The 27,850-nt window shown below is 53.8% G+C and overlaps 1 protein-coding gene across 4 annotated transcripts; it reads right to left on the bottom strand.

The window, feature by feature from the left end:
• Positions 1–426: 426 nt before the first annotated feature.
• LRRC8A (leucine rich repeat containing 8 VRAC subunit A) lies at positions 427–27,789 on the bottom strand. 4 transcript variants are annotated; one of them, XM_072960244.1, is made up of 5 exons: positions 27,659–27,789; positions 24,388–24,494; positions 10,257–10,671; positions 7,597–9,758; positions 427–2,347 (listed from the first exon to the last, which is right to left on the bottom strand). In XM_072960244.1, the coding sequence occupies exons 4-5, from the start codon at positions 9,748–9,750 to the stop codon at positions 2,072–2,074; spliced, it is 2,430 nt and encodes an 809-aa protein (XP_072816345.1). In that variant the 5' UTR covers positions 9,751–9,758; positions 10,257–10,671; positions 24,388–24,494; positions 27,659–27,789; the 3' UTR covers positions 427–2,071. The 4 variants fall into 4 exon arrangements, 3 of the variants coding, with proteins under 3 accessions (XP_072816345.1, XP_006205503.1, XP_006205504.1); XM_006205441.4 differs by lacking the exon at positions 10,257–10,671; XM_006205442.4 differs by lacking the exons at positions 10,257–10,671; positions 24,388–24,494 and having other exon boundaries at positions 27,659–27,787.
• Between the last annotated feature and the right edge of the window lie 61 nt (positions 27,790–27,850).

The following is a 27,850-nucleotide window of genomic DNA, read 5'->3' as shown; positions in this document are numbered from 1 at the left end:
CCTCTGCAGAGCCCTGGGGACTGGCTGTTGTAGTTACAAGGGACTGATGAGAGCAGGGTAGAAGTGCCCATCACACAGATGGAGATATGGAGGCCACAAGAGGGAAGGGATCAGCCCAGCTTCACAAAGGGGATGACTGAACTGGGACAAGAACCCAGGGCTGTGGGGTCTCATTCCAGTGCCCTCCCCGCCTTCCCTTCAAAACTCCCAAGGGTCCAAACCCTAGACCTCTGGCCGGCAGAGAACGTGCTGGCTGTGGGATCCGGTACCTGCCCCCAGGAGAGCTTACGGTTTCACAGGGCAGGCAGAGGAGCAGAGTTAATCATCTTCTAAGTGCCCGATAAATGGTCACTCCACAAACTAGTCCATGGGGCCAAATGAGCCTCAGAGAGCTGACGGAAGGACAACATGGAGACCTCCAAAGGCTACTTTCTGTTATAGATTTATTTGATATTTGAACCGAGTCTACAAGTTCAGACCCACGTGTAACGGATTGCTTCATGGTTGTCAGAGGCTAGTGTGCATTATTTCTGAGGATTACATCCAATGACGCAACAAAGAGAACACAAATGGACAAATGGACATAATCATTAAGACGAGACGCTAAAATGTGCCTTAGTGTCCAAGAGTTTGATCTAAGGCGGGGACCCTTCTAAGGTGGGGACCCCGGTGACTGATCTAAAGTGAGCTGGCTTCCCGCCACCAGGCGCTGGGTCGGCTGTGTGTGCCAGGCACCTGGGACAGAAACTGGAACCAGGACTTGGGGACCTGTCTCCCAGCGGCGACTTCCCCACCCGAGCCTGGCCTCCAAGTGTCTGTTCTCAAGGACCAGGTGGTGACAGGGCTGACGTCAGCAGCTGAGGCTAGTAGTGGCTGGCACTGGGCAAACTCATGACACATGATGACATATGAGGTGAGAAAGCAGAGTCCAGGTGAGGTGGCTCCTCTCGGCTCCTTAACACTGTGACGAGGTACGGGGGAGCATGGAGCACCGTTCATCCGGGGATTGGCCAACCCGAGTCTCCTCCTTCTTGGCAGCTCCAGAACATTCTCTTTGGCCAACAGCCACAGAAATGAGAGCCTGCCAAGATACATGGAGGAGAAAGAAAACAAGACACCAAAAACAAAACAAAACAAAACAAAAAACAACCCCCGCCCTAGGAGAGGAGAGGAACAAACAGACTCCTAGACCAAGGTCACACCAGATTCGGAGGACATCCTGCAGCCCGCACCCCGGGGGAAGGAAACACAATTCAGTGTCTTGCTGATCTGCTCAAGGGGAACTGTTGTCCCGCCCTGAGACCCCAGCTCACTGGCCTTTAGTGTCCTCTTTTTTTTTTTTTAACGTTTTTTCTTTTTAATACCCAAACCATCAATTTTCAAAGCTTTAAAAATGTTTTTCTTTTTACTGAAAAAAACAAAACAAAACAAAAACTGGTGAGGCAAAGCCCAGTCCTGGCCTTTCTACCTGGTGGCCTGCTTTCCCACTGGCTGTGCCACCAGAGCCCTGCCTGGCACCTCTGGGGTGACCATCCCATAACTGGTTCACCCTGGACTGCTCTACTCAAGTCTGGGTGGGCACTCAATGCTGGCGGCATCACCAAAAAAAGGAAAAGGGAAACAGAGCCCGCCCTTCCTTAAACACCCCCCATCTGAGCTGAACTTTCTTGGGAATGTGTAAGTTATCTGGAGGGAGGGGGCGGGAGGTGGAGAAAATAAATACCAAGAACTAAGTAGGTGTCCCTGGACCTCTGGCATCGGCTCAGCCTGTGGGGCAGACTTGGCCCCAGGGAGGAGGCCGATTGTCCAAACACTGCGCTCCTAGACAAACTACAGGTCTCTGATCTCCCCCCCAGGCACCTGCCCTGGGGGACAGGAGTCTCCGGAGCAGAGGGGCCAGCCCCTCGGGTACTGTCCTGTCGACCCGGCTCAGCTCACATTCGGCCCCAGGTTCCCGCCCTGGCTGAGAGGCTGGTTGTCCCCTGGGTTCCTGGGTCCCTGGGCCTGAGGACTCCTCAGTGGTCCCGCTGCTGGCCGCTCCGGGACGCCCATGCTGGGCACCCACCAGCACTCAGGCCTGCTCCTTGTCGGCCCTCCACAGCCGCTCCTTCACCTCGGGCGGCAGAGTGTTAAACAGGTCCTCCTCCACCACCAGGCCGCTGCGCTTGAGCAGAGGGCACTCGCCCAGCTCCACGGGCAGGCACTCCAGCCGGTTCCCCCGCAGCTCGATCTGCGTCAGGCTGGTCAGCTCGCCCACCCGCGAGGGCAGTGACTGCAGCACGTTGTTGCCCAGGTGCAGGGCCCGCAGCTTCCGGCACTGGAAGAGCTCCGGGGGCAGCGCCTCGATCTAGAAGGGAGAAGCAGAGGGCGGAGTGAGGCGGCTGCGGCTCAGACCCGGGCCTCTGGGCCCCAGGCTTCCCTCCCCTGGGCACCAGTACCTTCTCTGATGCCCATTCCGGCTACCCAAGACAATCGGGCCCAAGTCTGGCTAACATACCCCTGTACTTTAGATCTCAGCTCTGCAGCCACTTCCTCTAGGAAGCCTTCCCTGTCTGCCTGGGTAACCTATGGTGCCCTGTCCCCACAATAGCACTGCTCCCTCCGTGGTGAAACTGCTTGTCACCCTTAGACTGTGGCCTCTGAGAGGGCAGGGCTCGGTCTTCCAGTGAGAAAGAAATCATGCTACAGTTACACTCAGCAGCTACTACCAACTCCAGCCCCCTCCTCCACCACTCAGGGCTCACCAGGAGCCAGGTCCTGCCTGGTTTAAGAACAATTTATGAAAGTAGAGCAGCATGCTGAGAAAATTCCATACCCTCAACTGTTGCTGAGAACTGGGTAGAGCTTGACATTAGGGGTCAGGATCCCAGCTGTCAGCTCCCCTCCCTGGGCCTCAGGTTTCTTATCTGTCATGGGCACAGGGAGCCCAGTATTGACCAGAGTCCCTTGCTTCTGAGCAACGGGCAACACTCACACGCTGCTTACCGCAGGGCGGGCTTGCTCCAAGCACGGATACTATTAACTCACTGAACCCTCAGAACCACTTGTAAGTGCTTGTCAACACTCCTTCCATTTTACAGATGGGTAACTGAAGGAGTGGCCTGCCTAGAGCGTCACAGCTGGAACGCGGTGGAGCCAGGATCTGAACCTGGTTCAACAGCCCAAGCTCTGACAGTCCACACGACTGGAGCCATCAGTGGAGTCTGGATGGGGCCTGCTGTGTCTCACACAGGAAGAGCCCCAGGAATGCTGGCTGCTTCCCCCACCCCCGTGAGCAATCAGCCACAGACATGAGCTCTCACTGAGCTCTTACCGTTTGTCCTAAAACGGCCTCCCTCAGATACGATGGGCAGGAGGGACCCTGCCAGCAGGGCAGGAGGCAGGAGACTTGAGCCCCGATCCCATGTGAAGGTGACAAGGAGACTGTACAGTAACCTCTCTGAGCTTGCTCTATCTCCATCCCCATTTTCCCACTGAGGAGCCCGAGGCTGGGCAGAGGCCATGCCATGAGGGAGACTCCTGACCTGGGCCTCCACATCCGCCACTGTTGTGCCCCGCAGTCAGGAATGGGGCAGAGGTGGCTTCCAGGTCAGCAAGGCCCAGGTCAGGGACTCGAAGATGGGGGCAGATGGGAGGTGGGCTCTGGCAGGACTGAAGGGCCAGAGCCTCCCAGAGACCCCACTCTGCCCAACACTGGCCTTCTCCGAGGACACAGACAGTGGCCAGGGAGCAGGAAAGACTTGACCAGTGATGGCAGAGCTTGGGTTCACATCGGAGCTCTCTCCCTGACACGCCCCCTCCAGTGAGCTGTTTCTAGGCTGCACGGAGAGAAGAGAAGGTGCCTTCAGTGGTTTAGTGCCCACCCTGGCCGCTCCTGTCCCTTGGACCCGTCCTTCCTGAGGTGTGCTCATTCGCTGAAGACATGAAGTCGTTTCTTATTGCCCCAATCCCGCCCTCTCCCACCTCCTCCGGGACCTCAGCGGCTCCCCCGTGACCTGACTCCTGCCCCTGCCCACCCTGGAAACCATCCGGCCAGAGGCACTAACAGTCCCTCCGAATCCACTGGACCTGCATCTGTTCTCCTCCACCTGACTCCCCCATGGGCTGTGAGCCACACGCTCCTGCCTGGCCTTGCTGTTTCCCCATCCGTCCCAAAGGCTCGAGCCAGACTCCCCCATCCCTCCGTCCTCTCCCCAGTGATCTCGTCAAGGGCCTATCTTCATCCATGAGCCCTGGGGGGACAACTCCTTGAGGTCAGGCTAACTCAACCTGATCCCTCAGATGTCCCAGGGGTCCCAGACACTCCACATAGGACCTACCCTCTCCCCTCAGAAAACCTCTGCCTTGTCCCATGTCCTGCCTCAATGACCCTCCAGCTACCCAGGCAGCCAAGGGGCAAACCTCAGTCACCTCAGACTCCCTCTCGCCCAACCCAATCCTACCCTGTCCTGTGATTCTACCTCCAAAGTCTCCCCCAGATTGGCCCCTATCTCCCCATCCCCGGTGGCCTTTGACCATCCAGGCCTCACCCCCTACTGACAGCTGACACCTGTCAGCTCCTGACCTCTCACCTTGCCCTGCCCCCACTCCCTCGTGCTACAGCAAGAGCGAGCTCCCTAAATTCCAAGCCAGCACGTTCCATCGTCGCTCAGTCAGTGGGAATTCAGTGAACGCCCTGCTCCACGTCAGGCACTGAACAAAAAGAGCCAAGGTCCTTGTCGTCAGGACATAGAGGGAAGGGACATGAGACAGATTTGCAGATATTAACTACTATATAAAAGAGATAAACGAGTTTCTACCGTACAGCGCAGGGAACTATATTCAGTATCTCGTAGTAATATATAATAAAAACGAATATGGAAAGGAATGTATGGTATGTATGTATACGTATGACTGAAACATGCTGTACACCAGAAATTGACACAACACTGTAAACTGACTATACTTCAAAAAAAAAAAAAAAAGCCACGTGAAACCAAGTGGGAGGAACAGGATGCTCCTGAGCCCTAACACGGAAAGTCCAAATTCCAGGGGCTCAGCTCACACTCAGCTCCTCCCCTGCCAGCTTTCAGCTCCTTGAGGACAGAACCTACTAGACTGTCCCCTTCCTCTTTGCCTGGCTAACTCCTCCTCGTCCTTCAGGGCCAGGTGCAATGTCCCCTCCTCCAGGAGGCCCGCCTGCCCCGGGTTAAGTCTGGGTTGAGGCCACGCCTCTGTGCGCCCAGGGGCCTTGTGCCGCAGCACAGTCTTGTCCACTGTGCTAACTGCGGGTTTCTTGTCTTTCCCTGCGATAGGTGAGCTCAGGAAGGGCAGCCAGGGGCCTTCTCTGTTCCTCTGCCCCTGGCTCTTTGCTGCACACTAGGAGTGCTCAAAAAACACTCACCAAGTCAAGAATATATATACATGTGTAACTGAATTGCTATACTGTATGTCAAAAACTAACCCAACATTGTAAGTCAACTATACTTCAATAAAAATATGTATAAGGAAAGAAAAAAAAACATTCACCAAATAAATGGATGAATGAAAATCTGAACAAATGGACGAATGAATATGTCCACTCATCAAGATATTCATTAGCATGGGTTTAAACCTGAGAGAATAGCAGCTCACGCCTCGCCTCCCTGTCTAACAGCACGTGGCCCAGAGCCCGGGGTGGGTCACAGGGTAACATCGGGCCCAGAGGGAGGAAGGAGGAGGGCTCCAGCTTAAAAGGAGGAGCCACACTAGGATTGCCCCAAGTGAATTTTTTTCCCTACAAAGGCCTCTGGCCTTCCAGGGGGTGGGGACAGGACGTGAGTAAGCAGCGTGGTGAACCGGGTGTCAGAGGGTCTCCTTCCTTGGGACAGCATGCCTGCTGCCAGGCTCTTCTTGAGGGGTGACCTTAGCCAAAGGCATGACCTAATAGGCATGCTTGGGGTGAGGAGTCCAGGGTTGGGGGGACAAGTCCGGGAGCTGCCTGGAGGCCAGCCACACCCACCACTGGTGGGAGGGCCCATCAAGACCTGATGGGTGTACATGTCCCGGGACAGGACAGGCATCACAAGGGGTCCTGGGATGCCCAAGTCTGACCCAACTCCAGGGGCAATTCGGCCCCACACTGTGCTCCAGGGGTCACTTGGTCCCCCCTCTACATGCTAAAGAAGGGGTTGTGTTTGTTTGGTACTCCCCAAAAGGCGCTTCTCCCCAGGATTCCAATGTTCCTGATTAGAGAGGGTCTGTCCTAGGCCCTGGGGGGCAGATTCTCCAAAGCGAAGCAACCTGGGATCTGACCTTCACACCTGTACATTCTCACACACGCACACAGCCATGATTTGGGGGAGACAAACAGGATTTGTCACAATCTCTGATATATGGAGACAGGCTGGTTTGCAGGGAGAGAGGCTTAGGGAAGAGGGGAGGGGGATTTCTAGGAGTCAGAGGTCTGGGGTGCCCACACCATCTAAATGATGCTAGAGAAGGCATGTCTCTCCTGGGGTGGGGGCATTTCAGGGGCTGCTTGCCTCCGTGTCTGAGGCTGCTGTAGAGAGCTCCCATTGGGAGGACAGGATGCCGGGAGCCACGTGCCCAGCACAGGGTGGACACAGAGCAAGTTCTATAAACCCACAGGGCCACTTCATGCTGCTGCCTGTGACAGAGGTGCCAAAGTGGTGGCTGAATCAGATCTCCCTCTCAGCATCCCAGCTGCTGGCTGTGGGCTCCCACCACCCCGTCTCACTGCAAACGTGTCCACCGTGAAAACACCCGCCTCACTGAGAGAGGGTTTCCACCCAGAGTAGGGACCAGGAAGATGTTCTTTTCAACGTCAACCTCCCTGCAGGTCCCCAGCAGGGGTGGGCAAGGCAAGGGGAGGTCAATGGCTGAGGTTTTGTTACCATGGCAGCGGCCAGACCACAAAGCCACAGGAGCACCCTGATCTCAACCCCCATATACCTGCTTCCTTGGGTGGGAGGCTTCCCCGGACAGGAAAGGAGCTGGCCCATAGGAGCCGCCAAAGGTCTCAGGGTGTCTCCAGGGAGTGGCCTCTAGCACTGCAGGCCCACAAAGGTTTGCACAATTTCCTCTCCAGAAAGGCAGGTGGTGACAAGCCAGCCCCAACTAAGCCCAGCTCTGCCCTCCACCAGCCCCAAAACGCAGAGGGGTGGGGGTGTGAATGGCACTGGGATCTGTACTGGCAACCTACAGAGTTTCTGTCCCTGGTGGACCCAGACAGGCCCCTTGGCTCCAAATCTGGTCCATGACAAGCTGAGGGAGACACCGCAAGCTCCAGGCCCTCTAAGTCGCACCTCCCACAACTCAACCCAGAGAGAAGGGAGGGCCTTGGACCTCCTGTCTATGCACATCCCTACCTAAGGCCATCTCATGGACAGGCCCTGCCTGACCACACCATCCCCGGTGGGAGAATGCTACAGCATTCTGTGGCAAAGACAGGCTCCCAACCCCACAGATACCAATTCAGCAGAATCAGGGCCAGCGCCTGGGAATCTGTGTTTTCAACCAGCTCCTCCCAGGAGGTTCTGGGAGCCATGGTTGAAGACTCCGAACGTGGGAGAAACCTGGGGCCATCCCAAGACACTGGGCCTCCCGAGCACTCACCCGGTTGGCCGTGACTGCCAGGTTCTGGAGGTTCTGCAGGAGCCCGATGTCGGCGGGGAGGAAGGTCAGGTTGTTGTGGCTGAGGTCCAGGTAGCGCAGCTTGCGGCAGTAGAAGAGCTGGGTGGGGATCTTCTCGATCTTGTTGCGGTTCAGGTAGAGGCGCTCGAGGTTGGTGAGGTTGCCGATCTGGATGGGGATGTAGGCAATGTGGTTGTACCACAGCTTAAGGCAGGTGAGGCGATGCAGGTGCTGGAAGCTGATGATCTCCTCGATGGTCTTGAGGTTGTTGTCCTTGAGGTCGATCTCCTGCAGGTTGTGGAGGCTGAAGATGGAGTGGGGGATGCGCTCCAGGTCGCAGCGGATCAGCTCCAGCTCCGTCAGGTTCGCCATCTTCTTGAGGCTGTTGAGGACGATGAGCTTGGTGCCCTCGTTGTTGATGGACAGCTTCTGCAGGTGCACGCCCACGTCCGTGACCACCTGCGGCAGCTTGCTCAGGTTGCTCTTGAGCCGCAGCACCTTGAGCCGTTTGAGCTCGCGCAGCCCATCAATGACGATGTAGCGGTTGTTCTCGGCGCTCAGGTTGCCTGTCAGGTGCAGCTCCTCCAACGTCTTCAGGCTGTAGATCCACAGTGGGATCTCTTTGATGTCCGTGAATTTGATGTGCAGTGCCCGCAAGTTCTCGCGCAGGAAGGCCAGTGCTGGCGCCTCGATTTTGGCGGCCGTGTGGTACAGCCACAGCTCCTTAAGGCCAGTGAGCTGCGCGATGCTGGGCGGGATGGTCACATCTGGGATCAGCTCCAGCTTCAGCACCTCCAGCTCCACCAGGTCGAACACAGTGTCGGGGATGCCGCTGAGCATGAACAGGTGCAGCTCCAGCTTGTCCTGCGCATTCTTGGTGAGTCGCTGCCGCAGCTTGTCCAGCGTCCACTCGTTGTTGAGGTTCAGCTGCCGCAGCTTGTTCTCGCTGACCTCCGACAGGAAGACGGCGAAGCGCTTGGAGTAGAGCGGGTCGTACTGGTCGATGAGGTGCAGCATGAAGGCGAAGTCGTTCTTGACGTCGGGGATGTCGCTGTAGCTGCTTTCCTCGCGGATTGACTCGAACGAGTACTTCTTGAGGGAGCGCCGCAGCATCCACCAGAGCGTGTACATGCAGATGAGGCCGTAGAAGATGACCAGGCTGATGTAGAAGGACGCCAGGATCTTGAAGAGTGTGGCCAACGGGTGGGCGCACCGGTAGGTGCGGTAGCCTGTTAGGCTCTCGATGTCCACGGTGCAGTCCACATCGAACTTGATGTTATGCACATAGTAGACGGTGTAGCAGATGATGAGGATGAACTTGATCACCTTGATGATGGTCTGCCGCATGTAGAGGCGGTACACGATGTCCCCCTCCTCCACGTGAGTCCGAAACTTCTTCACTTTCTCAAACAGTGCCTTGGCCTGCTCCCCCTCCTTCTTGTCCAGCACACCCGTCTCCGAGCGGTCCACGATGCCCTGCTCGATCCGAGACTTGGTCCGCTGCAGCATGGGCACAGTGGCCTCCACGTCCTCACTGACCGTCGACGATTTCTTGTCCATGGAGCCGTTCATCTTGCTAAAGGCCGGCTTGGGGTCACTCTCTTCCACCACCGTCTCTGACAGGGCCCGCGTGGTCCAGGGCGAGTCAAAGCACTTGAGCAGGATGGACACAAAGTGCTCCAGCTTCGAGCTGGTGCGTGGGAACTTGAACCAGAAGTTGCTGCAGGCCAGGAAGATGAGCGTGTGCAGAAGCACCAGGTAGGGGAAGTACTTGGCGAACCAGTGCAAGCGGTTCTCGTAGCACACAGCATCGACGTAGTTGTACTGGTGCCGATCCAGGTCATACTTGATGCCCGTGGGGCCGCCATCAGGGGTCGGCAGGATCGTGGAGTTGGGGTAGGTGGGCTCTGGGCCAGATGCCCACCCCCGGAACGAGTCGTTGCAGGAGTCCTTGGTGACCCACTTACATGGCAGGCAGATCATCTTGTCCTGGGTGACCTGCAGCGTGCCCCCAAAGACCGCGATCATCAGCATGACAATGGAGATATAGTCTGTGAACACGTCCCACCACGGCTTCAGGATCCGGTATGCCGGCTGTGTGTCCGCAAAGTAGCGGAGCTCTGTCACTGGAATCATGGTTCAACCTGAAAGGGACCCACAGGAGGGGGTTAGCTCAGGGTGGCCTGGCTTTCTGGGACCCGGGGGTCAGGGGAAGGAGACAGTGGACTCATTGTCCAAAATTCAACCTCAAGTCTAGCTGGGAGTCACAGCCTTGCCACTCATGGGGCAGCCCACAGATCGGCCCTTCTCCAGAGACCACGTGGGCACCAAGTGCAGGGAAGCCACACAAGGAAGGCAGGCAGCCTCCCCATTTCACAGATAGGAAGGCTGAGCACTGAGGTCCAGGCCCACGCTGACAGATCGCTGAAGCAGCCTCACAGGGACCCCCCCCATCCCAGCAGAATTCCAGAATTCCTGTCTAGACCCCATCCTATTAATGATCAGAACGCCCAGAGGGGCCAGTTGAAAACTTCCAGTTCACTTGGAACTAGCTGCCATGATGTTCCTTCCATGATCTGAAGAGATTTATTCAAAGTGTGAGAAAAGCCAAATGCAAAAGAGGGGGCTTAATATGAACTCACTTTTGTATTTTGACAGGGGTTGCACTGGGTCTGTAGATTGCTTTGGGTAGCACAGCCATTTTGATAATGTTGATTCTTCCAGTCCAAGAGCACAAGATATCTTTCCATTTCTTTGTATCATCTTCAATTTCCTTCATCAGTGTTTTAGTTTTCAGAGTATAGGTAACTTCCTTGGTTAAGTTTACTTCTAGGTATTTTGTTGTTTTTGATGCAATGGAAATGTTTATGCCAGTTATAAAATTCTGGCTTTTGAAGTGAAAAAAAAATGAATAAAGGACCGCAAATGGCAAAATATCCTTCTTTCTTATGGGTGAATTATATTCCATCACATATATATGCTGCATCTTCTTTATCCATTCATCTATTGATGTGCACTAAGGATGCTTCCATATCTTGGCAATTATAAATAATGTTGCTGTTAATAGCAGGGTGTATGTATGTTTTTTAATTAATTCTTATTTTGTGGTACACACACACACACACATACACAGTGGGTGCAATGACAGGCGCCTAGGGGAGGGACTGAGCAGAGAGGACAAGGAAACAGGGCTGTCCTCCACCCCAAGCTGGATGACATGATCACATTGACACTTTAATGTAAAATTATCTCTGGCTGTGTATGTTCCTGTGTGTGTAAAGAAATTTAAAACAGCAGCAGCAGATTCTCCCCCTGAAGAGTTCAATTCGGCAGGTCTTGGGTAGAGCCTGGGAATCTGAGTTTTTAACACGTGACTTCAATGATGCTAATGATTGGCCAAGTTTGGGAAACACTGGCTAAGGGGCCACATTCAGGAAATGCAGCCAGGGACACAGGTGTGCAACGAAATAAACGTGGGAGGATATCCTGTCCTTGGGCTGTCTGTGAGCACCCTGCTGTGACACGTTACTCCTGTAACACGCGGCTTGTGAGACTGCAATGGATGGGAGAGGTACTAGATGTTCACTGGACAACACTTGGGAAGATATAAAAAAGCATTAAGGCCAAGAAAAAAAAGTCCCCTGTAAGAAGACCGCCTAGTCACCCGCTGTTAACTTTTCAATAAATGATAAACTTCCAGTCTTTTTTGTGTCTACTTTTTAAAACCAGTGATTTTACTTTTTACTCCCTATTTTCTAGAGTCCAGATTTTTAAACCAAGGTTGAAATACCTGTGTTTTGACAAATGGGTCTGTCGCTCTTGGGAGAGGAACAAGAGCTCCCAGGCTATGAGACTAGGCCACCTTACTTTGATTCCTGATAATATTAATAATGACAACAGTAACAAACCCTTCATAAAACAGGGCCTCCCACAAACACCAAACACTTCCCATCCCATCTTTCTCAGGCACACTGGGATGGGTGAGGACAGGAGGAAAGCAAACCTGGACCTTGTGAGGGAATTGGGGTGCTGAACAGATGGACGTGTGCCAGGCACTGGGCTAGCCCTTACCATGGAATCTGCCTCATGGAGGCCCTCTGATGCTGGGATGCAGGGTCTATCTTTGGCCCCATTTCACAGATGGGAGAACTGAGGCACAGGGAAGTGAAATCACCTGCCCAACGTCACTCTACTACTCAGAACAGAGCAGAGACTAAACCCAGGCCTGTCCCTCCACTGCCCCACTCAGGTCCTCACCGCTGTGCGGGCTCACTGGTCACCTGCTCAAGGCCTCACACACGGGCAGTGCCAAGAGACTGAGCCCAGGAGTCCAGCTTCCCTGCCCCCACCTCCAGGTTCCCAGAGCTCAGGTCACTGCGGGGCCAGCAGACACCACCACCCGCCCTGGGCCAGTGGCTCCAGCCCGTGGGTCAGCCCTCCTGGTGAGGCCAGGACTCACAGGCCGGGGTGACTATCTACCCCACAGGAAGGCCCCGGCCTCTAATGACCAGCTGGCTCCTCGTACCACCCACACTCCCGGGAAAGTGGCCGTCCAGGGGAGGGCCTGCTGAATCACACAGCCAGCCCCCATCTGAAAGACACCCCAACACTCATCACTCCCTTCCCAGCTCCCTGAGTCCACATCCAGACAGGCGCCCAAAGACTGTGGACCGGAAGGGAGGAGGGGCCAGGCCCAAGGGCCTGAGGGTGTGCAACAGCCCGCCCCTGGATCCAGGATGAGACCGCCAGGGCAGGATGCCAGATGCTGGGGGTGGGGACAGTTTATGACCAGGCAGGATGTGGTTGCAACCTCACTGTTTCGGAGGGAGAGTGGGTGTGTCAGCCTCCTGGAGAACACCCAGGCTCTCAGTGCGGAGCTGCCTCTGGGCCCTGCTATCCTGTGGCTTTGCTTACGCTGTCTTCCCAAGTCCCTTGGGTACTGAGGTGGGAAGTGTCCACAGCTCTGTCACAGGGGAGGGGCCTGAGGCTCTGAGATAGGAGACGGTCCGCCCACTCCAGTACATCTGGTTCTTCCCCCAACACCTGTCCCGAAGCACATTCTGAACTCTCTCCGTTCAGCCCTTGGCTCAGTCCTTTGTGGGCAATAAAAGTGACCAAGGTGTGTCTCCTGCCTTAGGGGCCTCTCGGTCCAGTGTGAAGATGTGGGGAGGGGTGGGAGAGACAGAGGAAGGTCCAAATAACTGGACCCGAGTCAGGGCAGGGGGCAGCTGTGACCACAACACAAGAGACGGATGCCACCTCCCTGCTGAGAAGGGCTTCATGGAGGGGACGGTCCTGTCCTGGTCCCTGAGGTGCCTTGTCAGCCCAGGGCTGTGCCCATTCCACCGTGTGGAGGAAGCAGCGGACGTTCAGAGGGACAGAGCCAGGTGCCCAGGTCACACAGTTCAGAAGGGCAGGGCTAGAGTCCAGCATAGGCCCGGCCTCGTGTGAAGGATCTGTCTCAGGGTGGAGGGGTGTCCACCCTCTAGCTGCACTGTGTTTCTGTCTCACCTCTGCCACCAACTCACTGTGGGACTCTGGACAAGTCACCGCCCCTCTGATAGCATTTTGGGGGAATCTGGAAAGAAGGCGCAGGCACCAAAGCCCAGGCTTTAGCCCCCAGGGTGCCAGGGACCAGGCACCTGCCCCATGACTGGCCCCCAAGAGGAGACGGCCAGGTGGTCAGGGAGGCAGGGAGCCAGCAGTCGAGAAGCACAGAGACCTGTGTGCAGGCTGGGGCGCTGCCGTGGCCATGGCCTTGGGCAAAGTCCTCACTGGCTCTCAGCCTCAGGTTCTTCGCAAATAAAACAGGCAAATACCTCACAAGGCTGCCGGGAAGAGTCCATGGAAATTCCACGCCTCTAAAGTGCTTAGTGCAGAGAGGGGCGGCAGGCAGTTTTGGCTGGTGTCATCTATCCTCAGCCTGGGTGAGAAGACCAGATGCTGCTGGAGGACAAAGGTCTACGGCACACAGCAGGTGCTCAATAAAGGTATCAAGAAGGGGAACAGGGAAGAAGTGGGTGCAGGAAAGAGCACGGCTGGGGGTGGCAGGTGGGGCCCCAGTTTCAGGTGGATGTGGCTGGCCTGGGGCAGAGGGAGGAAGCTGAGGCTGGGCTTTGGGCCCCCTCACTGCTCCTGCCCAACCCTGAGGGCCCTAGGGGAGGCGCAGGATCCCCCTCAGGAAGGGAGTGTCAGTGCAGGGACCTGCCCAGGAGCTGGTGACTCAAGGTGACTGAACACCCACAGCTCAAACAGCTCCCTGTTCCGTTCTGAGACCGACAGCTGAGGGCCCAACCCAGAATCCTCAAGAGCCCAGGAGGCGCACACCGCTTTGGCACCCTTTCCTTTTTTCTTAAAACTTTTATTGCAGTAAAACACACGTAACATAAAATTTACTGTTTTAACCATTTTTAGGGTGTACAATTCAGTGGCATTAAGTACACTCATCTTGTGCAACCATCACCACCATCCATCTCCAGAACTCTTTTTTTGGGGGGGGTTGTAATTAGGTTTATTTTTTTTTAATGGAGGTACCGGGGATTGAATCCAGGCCCTCGTGAAAGCTAGGCACGTGCCTCCCCCTCCAGAACTCTTTTCATCTTGCAAAGCTGAAACTGTGTCCCTACTGAACACTGACTCCCCAACCCCCACTCCTGCCCCTGGTAACCACCATTCCCCTTTCTGTTCTCTACGAATTTGACTACTCTAGGTACCTCATATAAGTGGAATCATACAACATTTATCCTTTTGTGACTGGCTTCTTTCAATTAACATAATGTCCTCCAGGTTCATCCATGTTGTAGCAGGTATCAGACTGTCCTTCCTTTGCTAGACTGAATAATATTCCTCATGCCCGTTTTACAGCTAGGGAAACTGGGGCTCGGGGCGAGAAGTCAGATGCCCAACTTCACACTGCCAGTCAGTGATCCAGATCCGGGATGGAGCTCAGACAAGCAGCACTTTCAGGGGCCTATTCAGATGGAGCAGATCCCACCAGACAGCTGCCCCTGGGGCACACCTGGAGGTGGTCAGGAAAGCACCAGAAGGGAAAAGGGGCAGATTCAAGGGAGTGAGACTTTTCTCCCCAGTTACAGAAAGTGCCCTTTGCAGGAGATGCATTCATCCCCTCCCTGAGCAGAGACGTCCACAGTCAGTACTTCCCCTAGCAGAGGTGTGGAAGGGCTTCTCTCCCAGGGCCTGTTTCCCTGCCTGGAAGGGAGCAGGGAATCTGCCGTGGATGTACCCACATTTTAATAAGGTATTCAAGGTACCAAGGGGCGTGTAGGTGATCCAGGTCTCTGTCCACCCTGATACCTCCCTTCCCATTGATACCACCACAGACACACCTTGGTCCTGGCTGTCCCTGCCTACAGCCAACAGGCAGGGAGAGGGGCCATCCAGGAGCCAGGATTTGGTTTCCCCATCCATAAAATGTGCATGGTAACAGATGCCCTGCCAAGCTCTCAGGACTATCAAGAAGTCATAGGTGTGTTGTACACCAGAAAGTGACATAACATTGTAAATTGACTATACTTCAATTAAAAAAAAAAAGTTTGGTACTAAAAAGCAAAAAAAAAAGGCACAGAAATGAGGCGTCCCAGACAGCCTGTGTGGGGGACCCTGGGCGGGTGAAGAGCAAGGAGCAGTGTGATGCGAGCCTAAAGGCAGAGGGCCTGCCAGGCCAGCCTGGGCTCTGCCACTCAGTAACAGAGTGACGCTGGGCAGGTGACCACCTCCCTGAGTCTTAGTTTCCTCATCTGTGGAATGGGGCTAAAACAGACACGGACCTAATCCTGACTTCAATACAATCGGTGGATGGATGAAAAGAGCACAGAATCAGAGCACAAAGGAAGGAAATGGAAGAAGGAAAAGTACCTGCCCTGACACCTGGCAAAGGGACAGGGTTAGGCGGGGCCCAGCACACAGGAAGCTGGCAGTGAGCAGATCTTGGTCTATTAAAGCAGCCACTAGAATGCAAGAAGGAGGCCTTTTCAGAGGAACAAAGTAGCTCTGTATGCAATACCACTTTGGAAAAAAGCGAGATCCAGAATAATAAATAAATACAATCCCATGTTGATAAACCCTGACCAACCTCGCTGTGCCGTGGGGAAGGGCTCCTTCTTAGACTGGGAATAAGAGGCAGGATGAAAGGAAACTAATTTTTTTTACCAGCATGCATCATCTCTGTGATTGAAAAGAGTTTAGAATTTTAAATAGAGTCTAAAAGAAAAGAAAAAAAAAACTGGACCCTGGGTAGAGAGGTCGCGTGTTCTTTTGTGGCTCTCAGAGGGCAATCTCAGGGGGAAGATGGGCAATCAGGTCACGTCAGGTGTCTGCCCCAGGAGATGGAGAATTTGTAGAGGCTCCTGAACAGAGGATGAAAGATTAAAGGGTTGCAATCGAGGCGGCTGAGAAAGACACAAAGGCCATGTACCCTGCTGTCCTCTGTGCTCAGTCTAAATAATCCTCCTTCCAGAACTGATGCATCGCTTTAAGAGACTATGCCCTCCCAGAGGTCAGGGCTTAAAGCCTGCCAGTGAGGCGGGGTTCACCCTGGCTGCACCCAGGTAAAGTTCATGGCATGAGACCACTGAGGGGTTGGGGAAGGGGGAAGGCTGGGAGCCCCACAGGACAGGGACCACTCCAAATTCATCCCAGTCCCTGTGCAGAGCCCACAACACAGAAGGTGAAGGTTTGCTGAACTGGGCTGAGTCAGGAAGGAAAGGTGGTAGGAGGGAGGAAGGCAATTGTCAGGGAAAGACTCTAGGACAAAGGTTCAGTTACAGGAACATTCATCACAGTGTTATTTATACCCCAGGAAAACTGGAAACAACCCAGATGCCTGTTACTGTGTGATTGGTTAAATACCTATTAAATGACCAGATAATGGAGTACTATGAAATAATGAAAACATGTCAGAACAGAACACTTGATGACATGAGAAAATGTCCCGAGTATATCAAATGCAAAAGGTAGGTAAAGAAACTGTGACAGCGTTAGCTTTCTGCAAGAACTTAGACATATATCTGAAAAAAATTTGGAAGAATAAGGTGGAAGGGGAGACTACTTATAAAGATCTAGGAATGCAGCTCCTGTGGTGTGGATGGAGGGGTAGATAGATGGACCACAGGACTAGAAAAGCGACTCTAGAAATAGATCCTGCAATTTCTGGAAACCTAGACGTGATCGTGTTGGCTTTGCAGGTTGGGGGGAAGACTGGGTGTCCACAAATGCAGCTATCTCAGTTACTCACATGAAAAAAGCACAGCCCCATCCACCTCCTTACATGAAAATAAATGAATTAAAGACCTACAGCCAAACTTGAAAAAGTTTAAAGAAAAATCTAAGAGACCATCATAATGTCTTTAAGACAGGGAAGGACTGCTTATCACAAAGAGTACAAGTCCTTGATGTATTGATCACATTAAAGTTAAAACGTATGCACATCACAGGACAGAAGAGTTGTTTCACTTGTTTAAGTGAAAAGAACCCGCATACTTGGAGGACATATTTGCAGTGTTTGGAACCACCAAAGGATTAATATCCAGAATAAATATAGAACTCCCACAAATGTATGAAAAAGACAACCCAGCAGGAAAAAAATGGCAAAATATATGAATGGACTACACATGGAAAAAAATACAAATGAAAATTCATGTATAATTCTTAATCTCATTAATAATCAGGGAATGCAAATTAAAACAATCATATGCATTTCACTCCCCTGCGATTGGCAAAAACGTTGAATTCTTAGATGAGGAGATGGAATGTATGTATCCTCCAGTCCAGCAATTTCCCTCTTAGTTAAAGATCTTAGAGAGTTGCTTTACACACACATGTGAAGCCAGTGACAAGACTGATCACTGAAGAGTTGTTCCTAATAGCAAAAAATCAACAATCTAAATATCCAACAGAAGAAAGGATAAAGTGCTCTCATCATAGAGTGAAATGCTAAGGGAAAGGAGGTTAATGAGCTTTAGCTACACGTATCAACATGGACAGACCCCAAAAGAATGCTGAACCAAAAAACAAGCTACAGAATAATACACACATTATATAAAGCTTTCTCTAATGCATATATCCAAGTATAGTGAAGGTATAAAAACATGTATGGAGAACCTCAAAATCAAGATGATAATTTCATCTAGAGAGAGAAGAAAATAGGATTGGGGAAGAGGCTTCAATAGCGCCTGAAATGATTTGAGAGAAAGAAAAAGAGAGAGAGAGAGAGAGTGAGTGAGTGAGTGTGTGTGTGTGTGTGTCTGACTGAAGCAATTACTGTAAAACATTAAAGTCTGACAAAGCTGAGTCACGGGTACAAAGAAATCTATTCTAGTTTTATACTGTCATGTGTGCTTAAAATATTTCATACAAAATTTACCAAAACAATCATCTGTTTCTGCCCCTCCTGGCTGGTTCTCTCTGTGGTCCTCACACCTGCCGGGCTCAGCCAGAGGCAGCAGCTACTGGACAACTGCCAGGCCAGCGGACTCAGCTCTTCCTTCCAACTGGCCTGCTCCTTGCTGGCACAGCAGCACCTGTGGCCTCTGAGGATACTGCAGAACCCAGCACCACCCCTACCTGGGTCTGTCCTGCCCCCCGGGGAGATGCAGAAGTGGGTAGAATGCAGTCAGACCCTCCCCAGTGTGCAGCACACACAGGTGCAGAGAAGCAGGACCAGGTTCCTGCAGCAGGGCCAGGGCATCCCTGTCCCCAGCAGGTCAGACAGGAAGCCCAGACAACCCCATTCCCCTTGCAGCAGCAGGTGGATCTCGGGGAGTGTGATAAGCAATAGCTTTGGAGTTGGAGAGATGCGGGTTCATATCTAGCTCTGGCATAAAATAATTCCATGACACCAGGCAAATTATTTAGCCTAAGCCTCTATTTTTGCAACTTTAAGATAAGAATAATACTACTCACCTCAGATCTGTATATAGTGACCCAAAAGATGTCCAAGACATATTAAGTGATATTTTTTTAAAAGATGCTGACCAGTATATAAAATATACGGTATGTAAAAGAAGCCAGTCATAAAAGGAAGAATACTTGATGTTTCCAGTGTTTGGTACTTAAATTTGATACTTTTGTAAGTAGAAAAAAATACTTGGGGAAAAAACAAAGGGCCTTCCTCACCCTGTGGTTTCTGAAGATTGTAAAAAAGTTTACAAGAAACCATCTACTATAAAAAAAAAAAAAAAAAAGGTTAGCCCGCCCCTGCCTGCCCTGCTTAGGTAACCACAAACTTCGACAGGGTGCAGGGAAACAATGCCTCAGGGTGGGTGAGCTCAGACCCCAGGACGAATGACTTTTCTTCCCTGAGCCTCAGTTTCCTCAACTATAACTGGGATTACAGTACCCACCTCAGAGGCTTATAGTGAGAACTAAAAATAACGTAATGCACATATTATGGGACAACCCATTGCCTGGCACAGAGGAAGTGCGCTACAGCTACCCCCACCCACCTGCCGGGGCAGAACACCCTCCCAGAATGAGTGGGGGCTAAAGCCCAGGAGAGGGCTGAGCCGCAGGCACCAACACCTCCAAGCACAGACCAGACTTCCCAGAGGCCCCCAGGACCTCCCAGGACTTGGAGACCACACTAGAGGGCCTCGAACTTCTGGAGCCCAGGCTCAGGACTCCAGGCCAGGGCAGAGACAGAGCAGGCGACCTGCTCGCAGAACCACCCCTAAGGTGTCAAGCCTGGTCCACTTTGCTGATTTCCTCCTGATGCCCCCTGCAGACGGGGAAGGGAGTCAAAGAAAGGACCAGCTGCCCCTCCGTCCTGGGAGCAACCGCCCACACGCGCTCCACCCCACCACCCCTCAGTGGCCTGTAGAGATTTGGCTTTCACACCTGAGTCGTGGCAGGCAGGCCAGGCTGCGGGTAAACAGGGCATAGAGAGCCTTTTGTTAAAGCCCCAAGAGGCTGGGAAAACTTCCCAAGCAGGAGGTAGAGGAGGCGGGAGCCTGGTGCCCCTCGCCCCTCCTAGGACCACACTTTGGGAGGCTGCCCCTCCAACGCTCCCAGGGAAGGGAGTGGGAAAGGGCCATTCCTAAGAGGCCTGAGGAAGACACTGGGTCACCGGCCCTGTCCCCTGGAGGGCTCAGGGCCTGTGAATCTGCTCTGAGGTCAGCGCCCTGGGGCTGCTTCTGGTCCTAGCACAGAAGGGGGAGGAGAGGCTCACTTATCGTCTGGTGTACTCGGCCCCCACCAGCCCCAGAGCAGGCGCTGCCCTCAAGGTCCCCACACCCAGCTGGGGTGAGTCAGCAGCTGCGGGCTGGGGGCGCCGCCTGGCTCGGCATTCACCCGGTATAGAAGGGCACACCCTCGCTTTCCGGGAAAAGAGGGGAGACAGTCTAGGGTGGGAGGGGAAAGAGAACAAGTTTCAGTTCCAAACTGCTAGACATGTAGGCTGGGCCTTGCAAACAGGTTGGTCCTCATGCAAACTTGCAAGGGTGCGGTGGCCTCCCAGGGTGAAGGGTGACAGGTGAAGGACACCCACCTGGGGCTTCCTGCACTGGGCCACGCATGCAGAGACGGCAGGCCAGGCCTGAGGCTCAGACCTTCCCTCCGCCACCCCTAGAGCTCCCAGTCAACAACATGGCCAGTGCGCCAGCACATCCTGGGCCTCAGCTCCCAGTCTCCATGGAAACAGTACAGTGGCTCTCCACCTCACCAGCATGTGACCTTGGGAAAGTCACTTTGCCTCCCAGAGCTCTGGTGTCCTCATCTATAAACTGGCTAATAAGTCTTCCTAGTAGGGCGGTGGTGAGGCCTAAACCAGGCAGTCCATAGAAAGCTTTTGGCACAGGGCCTGCTAGCAGTAAGACGCTGTAATGTTAGGTGCTGTAATTACTATGGCAGGTTTCATCAGTTCCCTCATGGGTATGAAATCTGAGGCCCAGAGAGGTTGACTGACCTGCCCAAGGCCACACAGCTATAAGACAGTGGGAAAGATCACCCCAGTCAGCCTTTCTAATGTGCCCATCTGTCTCAAAGGCAAGCAGGTCTCCTGGGCCTACCTGGGCACCCAGAACTCTGGAAATGCTTCCTAGGACAAGATCCCCTTCTCCCAAGGGGCACATGGAATCAAAGTCCCTGTGGGGAACCCAAGCAGGCCATACTCAGATGCTTCCAGTCTCTCAGGTAGAGGTTTAGGAAACTCTGGAAGGGAGCCCAGTTCTGAGTTTGGGCCTTGAAGCCAGGTGTTGGGTCTGGGCCCATGGGAGCAGAGGGGCCTTGAAGGCAGGACTTGATCTACTCTGAACACTAGCACCACCTTCCTAGGAAGGTTACGAAATGTGGGCAGGAGAAGCCAAGGGAGGCTGCAAACGCATCTTCTGCTATGATCTCAGGGGACCAGGACCAAAGGGGCCTGGCCGAAGGTAAGTTGCCTTTTGGCCTGCTCTCTGGGCTGGAGCGGGGCTGCCCCCAGGGATCCTGACCCAGGATGCCAGCTGAGAGAGGTGACATGGAGATCACTGTGCTACCCCACGAGCTCCTCTGTCAAGGGGCATGAGTTTGGCAGTGGTGCCTCTGAGGGTGGGTGTCCAGGTGGCATGTGAGAGCCATGGAAATTTACAGCCACTTCCACTCTGGTGGAATGTCACTCCAGGCATGAGGCTGTATCTCAGTGTCTATTTAATTTTGAGATTTTAAGTCCTCAAGAGACGGTTAAACATAGAACTTACTACAAGATGTGAGATGAGATGCAGCAGAAACGCATTGGGAAAGAGAGCAGGAGATGTTTGTGGCTGGGAGTAAAAGCCGTTCTAGAAACCTCAGCCCCACACATACTGGGAAGTCGTTACAATCCGGGCCTGAGGGAGCTCAGCCCAGCTTCCATATCAAGAGTGGCAGGGCTGGCAGCAGCTGGAGGTGGGGACCAGGGCTGATAGAGGTGCCCTGGGCAGCGTTTGCCGACATGGTCTGCAGGCTCCCAGCCTCACGACGGCCTGGGGAGCGTCTTCAAAGTGCAGATTCCTGGGCCCAGTCCCCAACTCTGACTCTGCAGGACTTTGAGGATGGGTCCAAGGGAATCAGCATTTTGAACAAGCTCCTGGGTGGCTCTGAAACACCCCCAAGTCCGAGAACCCAGAGAAAAAGAAAATGGAAGGTGGGGCAGAAGGAGCACAGGCTGCCAAGGCAAACAGACGCAGGTTCAAGCCCTGGCCTGGCCCCCTCGGTTGTACAACTTTGGGCAAGAGGCCTCGTGACTCGAGCCCTGGTCTCCTTGCCTGTAAAACGTGGCCCGATTTCTCCCAGGAGACTCTGGTGGGTCAGATGGCGAACCACACAGTGACCCAGCACGCTGCCTGGGCTCGGACCACGGGACATGAGGCTCTGCGGCTAGGGGGAGGCGAGCAGAGCAGAGCATCACCGACCCAGAGGCTGGCTCTGGGGCTCCCGCCAGAAGCATCCTGTGTGAGAAGGAAAAAGAGACTCCAGGGAAAGACTAGGAGGAAGAAAAGAGAGGGGGCGAGGGAGAGGGTCGGGACAGCACGCCAACAGCACCGCCAGCTGAGGGGCCATCTCTGCACAGACCCCACTCCCAGGGCGGCCCTGCAGACCACGCTCTCCGGGCTCCACAAAACACGACCGCCAGGCCTGAGATCCCTCCTGCCGAAACCCGTCCTGAGGGCATGTCTACATCCCATTGGAGCATCTTTAGACCCCAATCACAGGGAAGCCTCCTGGCCTTTTCCTCACCTGCTCACCCTCAAGGCTAAAACCTGAGAGGAGTGTCTTGGGGGGACCAAGACAGAGGCTTCCACCAGGACAGCTGGGGTAAACTGAGTCACGGCCAGATCAGGCCTATACAACACGGTGGGCCCTGCCTCAGGCAGGCAGAGGAGGCCAAATGCCAAACCTGGAGGCCAAAACTTCTGGGGCCGGCCCGTGCTACTCCTCCAGCCACCCCTGGCACAGAGGAGGAATTCGTGATCTCAGATAAGTAGGACCTGCTGCTTCCTGCTCACCGCAGGCCACAGAGACCTCAGCACAGGCCTCCACTCTTGGTGGTGGGTAGTGGCAGAGTTTCTCAAAACCAACAGGAAACTCCCACAGAGCAGGGCTGGGGTTGGCTGACCTTGTCCCAATAAACAGGAGAGTCAACAAAATCACACACCAGGCACTTCCCACCCGCCTCTGCTGCTGTAAATGCCCCAACAAACAGCTCAAAAACCCCAGAATGCTGAGGCAGGGGCGCAGTGTGTGGGGGGGAACAGGAGAGTGCTGGGACCTTCTGACAGGACTCACCTGCGGCTCTGCCCTCGCCTGGCAAAGAGGTCCGGGCAGACCATTAAATGAAACAAGAGCAAGCTGCAAACCAGCAGCTCTCATGGGACTTGATTCTAGAAAAAGAAGCCAATTGTAAGAGTATACATGGACAAGTCTATCCCTCATTCACATCTCTGGAGAAGGGGATCATGGGAGACTTTCACTTTCTAAATGACATTAAAATCAAAACATTATAAAAACATGTAATGAGCATGTAATTTTGTTGCTAATTACAAAAAAAGGGAAAAAAAAGAGTACTATTTCTTCTAAAACCCATGCTGGGGAGGGCCAGGCCTTCCTTAACAAAAAGCTGAGGTGGGAGGTGGACACAGGGAGCCCTTGGACACAGAACAGAGGACCCCAGCCCAGGATTCCAGGGTCTGGTTCACGTCCCACAACCCTGCCTTCCTTCTGGATAAGTTTGAGCAAACTGCTTCCTCCCTCTGCGCCTTAGTTTCCACATATGTAAATGGGGATCAAGGTACTGCATGAGACTCCTTGTATGACCAAAGGGATCACTGACAAGGGATCACTGTGATAAGTTTCACACATGATAAAGCAGTCCGTATACATACTTGCTATGATGAGGGAACACGTTCCAGGATACACCGTGCTCCCTTCTCACATCAACATATTTAACCTTCAAAACTGAAGATTTTGCCTCCCTAAAGGGAAGCAAGGTGCTAATATTATCCCCCCCTTTTTTTTATATTTTTTAACATTTTTTATTGATTTATAATCATTTTACAATGTTGTGTCAAATTCCAGTGTTCAGCACAATTTTTCAGTCATTCATGGACATATTATCCCCTTTTTATAGATGAGAAAAACTGAAGCTCAGAGATACAGTGACCGGCCCACAATCACTTGTAGAGCACATGACGGCTGAGACGCAAATGCAGGTGTGACTACATAGTCTGGGTCCTAACCAGTGCATGCTCCTGCCTTTTGGAACCATTTCCCAAAGCGTAGGCCAAGGAAGCCCTGTTCCCAAAGACGTCACACGATCACAAAAGTGCAGGGAAACATGACTTGCTAGCTCCCTCTCAGAGACTCATTACGTTTACTTCACTGAGTTCTGAGAAGCTCTTCAAGGCTTAGAAGTCCTGCAGCAAGGACCAGGGCAAGTTACTGCTCCTGGAGTTACCTGACCACTGTGACCGAAGAAACTGATGTTCCATGGAAAACACCTTGGGAAATGTGGTCACGAGACGGCATTAATAACAATCCAGACTGACAAAAACCAGGGGTTCACGATGCAAGTTAACACGGGCATTCAAAGAGTACAGCGGCCACATGCTACTCAGTGGCCACTGAGTCAGGAGAAGGAGGAAGACTTCTGCCTTCTGCCAGCTCTGCCCTAGAAGCCCTGGACTTATAGTGAGAAGAGCAAACGGTTGCAGAGACAGGGACACTGCCCTCTGCCAACCAGGCTGGGGAAGGCACCTGCCCGAAGGCCGTGGCTGGCTTGAAGGGAGAGGGCCCAGTCCTTACCCCGTGGACGGCTCTGCTATCTGCGTGTTGGCTGTCGGTGCTGAGGCTGGCCCACGTCTGTCTGGGCAGGGTCCTGGCATTCCTTTTGCTCCATGGAAGCTGCCTCCCTACAAGGAAGCAAGAGCTACTGTCAGCAGGGATGTGTGTGACTATCATTGTGACCTGCTGTGCTGCCAGCAGTTTCGGAGTGCCTGCTCGGTGCCAGGCCTGGGCTGGGGACTAGGGTGACAAGAGAGAATCAGACAGTCTACTGGGAAGATGCCAAGTCAACAACTAGAACTGGTGCTTGAGAGCCTGGGACTCTGCTGGGGGGAATCTGGAACCTCTGGGAACATGGAAGAAGCCCTAGACCTAGAATAGTGGGGTCTTCTCCCAAGAGAAGGTGTTGTCTGAGCTGATTCCTGGGGAAGAGTGGGAGCTCGAAAAAGAGCATTCCAGGCAGAAGGAAAAGCACATGTTTGCCCGGAGGGGAGAGAACAGGACAGAGAACGCTGAGTGATTCAGCGTGGCTGGATGTAGGGCTGGAGGTGGAAAGGGCCAAGAGGTGAGCTACCGTGGGGTAAGCTGGATCCAGGCAGAGACAACAGCCTCAGCCCAGACACGTGACTTTGACTCAAACACAAAATCCAACCATCATCTATAGTCAAGAAGCATTCAATGAGCGTCTACTACGTGCCAGGCTCTCTGCTCAGCACTGTTCACAAGAGCGAACAAGACCAGTTGGGAGGGTGGGAAGAGACGTGCAATCAGACTACAATAGGGTAGGGGAAGCATCTAAAGCAGCTGGGAGCTGGGAGTGTGGCCGAAGGATAAGAAGGAGTTAGCAGGAAGAGGGGGCGGAGGGGTGGGGAGAGGCTGCACAGACAGGGGTATTGTGGAGCCTTCTGGCCATTTATAATACTGAGCATTTATCGCACCTACTCAGTGCCAGGCACTGTGCTGGGAGGAAGGAGGCAGAGGATGGTCTCCAGCCTTCCAGGGAGACAGTCAATAAGCTGGCACTCCCATACAGGGTGATGGCAACTGGGCACTGAAGCCCCTGGGGCTATAAAGGCACAGAAGCCTTGGAGCCAGCCTTCACTACCACCCCTCACCCTCCTTGCCAAGGAGAGGGACACCCACTGAGGCTGGGAAGTCCAGTCACTTGCCTGTGACAGAGGCAGGCCAAGAATTCAGGCCTCTGGACTCACTGGCACTGATTCTTCTAATTCTTTCTCTTCCAGGAAACACACACTGACCACCCCCTACATTTTCACCCACAGCCAATGCAGCCTTCCCCTGAGCTGCCTCTGTAATATTTCTAGTATTACACTGGTCACCGTATCAATGTTTTCCTGTCTGCCTCTCTTCCCAGACTGTAGCCAGGGATTGTGGTCTCCTAGTACCATTCCTGGCCCAGACCTGGCACTTACTTACTAAAGGATGATTGAATGAATGAATGAATGAATGAATCAATGAATCAATGAGTTAAGGGATAGAGAGATGGTGTCCTGGGCTTTAGGGCCCTGCATTCAACCCACCTGACTCTCCATGAGACCTTAGACCATCAGCCTGTGAAAATCTGGAATCACCTCCACTCTCAGGAGAGGGAATCAGGAACCAAGCTGATTCCTTCCCTCCGACTCTTACATGCTAGGTCAAGGCCAAACCAGGCAGCAACCCAAGGCCCAGCCATCTCCCCAAGTTGTGACCTCCTGGGGCAGTCTTCAGGAGCCCACAATCTCCACAAAGGCCACGCAAACTATGCAGAGGAAACTGCTTCCTAGTGGGTGTGACCAGGGGATGGAGTACAAAAGCATCTGGCTGAGTTCAGGGCAAAGTCAGAAATGTTTCTTGGGCCCTTGCTCTGTGCCCCACAGCCCCTGGAAGGCAGAGAGGCATTAGCGCTAACCCCGAAGAATCTCTGAAACTGGACAACAAGGCGGCAGGGGCCAGTCATTCATGCCATAGCACCTCTCCAAAAGCCAGTCTGCGAGCACAAGTCACCTGTCCTTGCCTCCCCTCGTGAGCCAGAGAAAGACTTGACCTTCACGAAGGCAATGCCAGTGTGACTGAGCCATAGGCACTGCCCAGTCCCTCTGAACAAACTCTCACTCCCCAGCCCCTCCACAGGAAGGATCACCAACATCAGACTTCCTCCTCCTGACTCCAGTCTGTCTGTCTGCCAGTCTGTCTGCTCTGAGGGCAGGATACAGTTCAGCAGGGGTAAAAGGTACTCCTAATGGAAAAGGTGGGAGAGGCCCTTGGGAGCCTTTCAGCTCCCCCAAATCCTTCCTCCACGATTTAGACCCAAATTCCCCTTCCCTCACCAAGCTCTCTCCCTTCTCATCCTTGCACCTCATAAGGCTTCCGGGGATAGGCAGGGGAAGAGCTGTCAGGGGAATGTGGTCACCAAGGGATGGCCCCACCCTTCCAGCCAAGTCCCCAACAGGAGGAGGTTGCCGGCCACCCCCCAACCATCTCTCCTCCTTCCCAAAAAAGGCAGCAGTTGCATCAGCTAAGAAGCAGCCCAATCTTGGTGCACTCCAGTCCAGACCAAGGGAAAGAAGCAATCAACAAAAGAAGCAGAATCATCATGAACCTCTAGAGCCAGTAACTATGCTCCTTCAGCTTGGGAGCCAACTTTGCTGGATCTCCAGCCCGGACCTCATCAGATCTGGCTCTCGGGCCCATCTGGATGCACAGAGCACAGGCAGGGTCCGGATCCTCAGACGTTCCACCCAGCTTCCCAGGAACCCCAGCCCAGACAGGCCCCAAAAGCCTAGCCAGGGATCTGTCCCCAACTCAGGGCACTGTTCCCGCCGGATCAAGAGGAGGGAGGGGTTCAACGGAAGAGGAGGGGGCCAGGAGCCCAGGGGGAATTCTTTAAAGACGGAAAAAAGCTGCCAAGGAGAGGTGGAAACTCTAGGACGGGTGCAGTGTGTGTGTGTGGAGGGATGAGGATCTGGGGCAACCCAGGGGATGACAAGGGGACCTGGGGGAGCCGAGGCGGAAACTCCCGGGCTGTAGAGCGCAGGGAGGCACTAGGGTGCCTGGGAGGGGGCTCGCGCGCCGCGGCACCGGGGAGAGGGTGGGGTCTCGGTGACCCGGGGGATGGGAAACCCTGAGGTAGGCCGAACTGAGCTGCCGCAAAAGGCCCCCAGAGAGCCGGCCCCGGAAAGCAGAGCCCCAGTTGCCCAGGGCGCCTGGGGCCGGGCAGCTGGCCAGGTCGTACAAGAGTAGATTTCGAGAGGTGACAGTTCGCGCCCCCTTCCCCACCCCACCCACTCACCTGGGCTCGCCGCGCAGGGCCGCCCAAGCCGGCAGCACCGAGCCCCTGCCGCTCCGTCCCGCCGCCAGCCACTGCGCCCCTCCGGCGCCTCCTTTTGTTTGTCCCTCACTGCACCACTCAACCTCCTCCGCCCCGGAAGTGACGTCACCGTCGGGCGCGAACGCGGCGGCCAGGGCGTCGCCATCTTTTTGA

Source organism: Vicugna pacos, chromosome 4 (genome assembly GCF_048564905.1).
Source record: "Vicugna pacos chromosome 4, VicPac4, whole genome shotgun sequence".
NCBI lineage: Eukaryota > Metazoa > Chordata > Mammalia > Artiodactyla > Camelidae > Vicugna > Vicugna pacos.
This window is presented reverse-complemented; position numbering and strand designations above follow the sequence as displayed.